We start from the raw sequence: 2,790 nt of genomic DNA on the forward strand, positions 1-2,790 counted from the left end.
CCCCCCATAAACCCCCTCATAAACCCCCATTTTTCATTCCCCCCGCTCACCCCGGCGGCTCCAGCAGCGCCCCGCGGCCCTCGGGGGCCTGGCTGAGGTTGCAGAGCAGCGCCCCGAGCTCGGCCGGCGGCCGCTCCGCGCTCAGCGCCCGCAGCAGCGCCTCCTCCGCGCCGGGGCCCAGCGCCCGCAGCAGCCGCGGAGCCGCCTCCGCGCCGCGGCTCAGGTTGGCCAGCACCCCGCAGGCCGCTCCGGAGCTGGGCACGAGAGGGAGAAGGGAAGGCACGGCGGCGAGGAGCGGCTCCAGCGCGGCGGGCTCGGAGGAGGCGTTCACCAGCGCGGATAAAGCGGGGCGGGCTCCACGCGAGGCCGAGGCGGCCAAGGCGGACAAGGCCGATAAGGCCGAGGGGTGTGCGGCGAGAAGCGCCCGGCCCGAGGCGCTGCCCGACAGGGCCAGGGCGGCCTCGGCGGCTTCGGGAGCGGCGGGGCAGGACGGCGAGAGCAGCGCCGTGAGCTCCGACAGAGCCGCGGCCGCCGCGGCATCTTCGTTGTTAGACTCGTCCATGGCCGCGGCCTTCTTCGTGTCCGCCGCCATGGCAGCGTTGCTTGGCAACGGCGAGGTGAGAGGGTGTGACAGCCAATCAGCGCCGCGGATACATGGAGGTGGAGGAGATGAGCCAATGGGACGCGGGTATGCTGCCGGAAGGGGAGGGAGAAAGGTGTGATGGGAATGGAGGGTTGTACGGAACAGCGCCGTACGCGGCAATTAGGCCAAGGAACCAATTAGGCCACGGAACCAATTAGGCCACAGAACCAATTAGGCCACAAAGCACAGAGCGGGCCGGTGCCGCCGGGGCCGTGTCCGCTCGCGGGGCCTCGGCCGCCAACGGCACCGGCTTAAAATCCGCCTCCGCCGTCTCCTCCTGTGCCGCCATGGTCGGGAGGCAACATGGCGGCATCGCCTGGCAACCACCGTGATGGACAGGCCGAGCAGCCAATCAGCGCCGCGAGTCATGGGGCGGTAAAGAGCTAAACCAATGGGATGCGCTGTAGGGCCGGAAAGGGAAGGGCTTGGGCAGGCAGGGATTGCCACCAAAGCCTCAATGCCACCAAAGCCTCAATGCCACCAATGCCTTGGGGACACCAAACCCTGAGGGACACCAAACCCTCAATGGGTGACACGAGCTAAACCAATGGGATGCGCTGTAGGGCCGGAAAGGGAAGGGCTTGGGCAGGCAGGGATTGCCACCAAAGCCTCAATGCCACCAAAGCCTCAATGCCACCAATGCCTTGGGGACACCAAACCCTGAGGGACACCAAACCCTCAATGGGTGACACCAAACCCTGGGGACACCAAACCCTCAATGGGTGACACCAAACCCTCAATGGGTGACACCAAACCCTGGGGACACCAAACCCTCAATGGGTGACACCAAACCCTGGGGACACCAAACCCTCAATGGGTGACACCAAACCCTGGGGACACCAAACCCTCAATGGGTGACACCAAACCCTGGGGACACCAAACCCTCAATGGGTGACACCAAACCCTGGGGACACCAAACCCTCAATGGGTGACACCAAACCCTGGGGACACCAAACCCTCAATGGGTGACACCAAACCCTGGGGACACCAAACCCTCAATGGGTGACACCAAACCCTGGGGACACCAAACCCTCAATGGGTGACACCAAACCCTGGGGACACCAAACCCTCAATGGGTGACACCAAACCCTGGGGACACCAAACCCTCAATGGGTGACACCAAACCCTGGGGACACCAAACCCTCAATGGGTGACACCAAACCCTGGGGACACCAAACCCTCAATGGGTGACACCAAACCCTGGGGACACCAAACCCTCAATGGGTGACACCAAACCCTGGGGACACCAAACCCTCAATGGGTGACACCAAACCCTGGGGACACCAAACCCTCAATGGGTGACACCAAACCCTGGGGACACCAAACCCTCAATGGGTGACACCAAACCCTGGGGACACCAAACCCTCAATGGGTGACACCAAACCCTGGGGACACCAAACCCTCAATGGGTGACACCAAACCCTGGGGACACCAAACCCTCAATGGGTGACACCAAACCCTGGGGACACCAAACCCTCAATGGGTGACACCAAACCCTGGGGACACCAAACCCTCAATGGGTGACACCAAACCCTGGGGACACCAAACCCTCAATGGGTGACACCAAACCCTGGGGACACCAAACCCTCAATGGGTGACACCAAACCCTGGGGACACCAAACCCTCAATGGGTGACACCAAACCCTGGGGACACCAAACCCTCAATGGGTGACACCAAACCCTGGGGACACCAAACCCTCAATGGGTGACACCAAACCCTGGGGACACCAAACCCTCAATGGGTGACACCAAACCCTGGGGACACCAAACCCTCAATGGGTGACACCAAACCCTGGGGACACCAAACCCTCAATGGGTGACACCAAACCCTGGGGACACCAAACCCTCAATGGGTGACACCAAACCCTGGGGACACCAAACCCTCAATGGGTGACACCAAACCCTGGGGACACCAAACCCTCAATGGGTGACACCAAACCCTGGGGACACCAAACCCTCAATGGGTGACACCAAACCCTGGGGACACCAAACCCTCAATGGGTGACACCAAACCCTGGGGACACCAAACCCTCAATGGGTGACACCAAACCCTGGGGACACCAAACCCTCAATGGGTGACACCAAACCCTGGGGACACCAAACCCTCAATGGGTGACACCAAACCCTCCATGGGTGACACCAAACCC

At 62.0% G+C, this 2,790-nt stretch overlaps 1 protein-coding gene across 1 annotated transcript in view; it reads right to left on the bottom strand.

The window, feature by feature from the left end:
- Positions 1-46: 46 nt before the first annotated feature.
- The window catches only part of LOC121342502 (protein HGH1 homolog), a 6,137-nt gene continuing 3,393 nt past the window's right edge, over positions 47-2,790 (bottom strand). Inside the window, exon 2 of the mRNA XM_041416992.1 lies at positions 47-693. Coding sequence (XP_041272926.1) covers positions 47-592 — 546 coding nt within the window. The 5' untranslated portion in view covers positions 593-693. The remainder of the gene's footprint in view (positions 694-2,790) is intronic.

The sequence above is a fragment of the Onychostruthus taczanowskii genome, unplaced genomic scaffold, assembly GCF_017590055.1.
Source record: "Onychostruthus taczanowskii isolate IOZ18803 unplaced genomic scaffold, ASM1759005v1 scaffold535, whole genome shotgun sequence".
NCBI classification, from domain to species: domain Eukaryota; kingdom Metazoa; phylum Chordata; class Aves; order Passeriformes; family Passeridae; genus Onychostruthus; species Onychostruthus taczanowskii.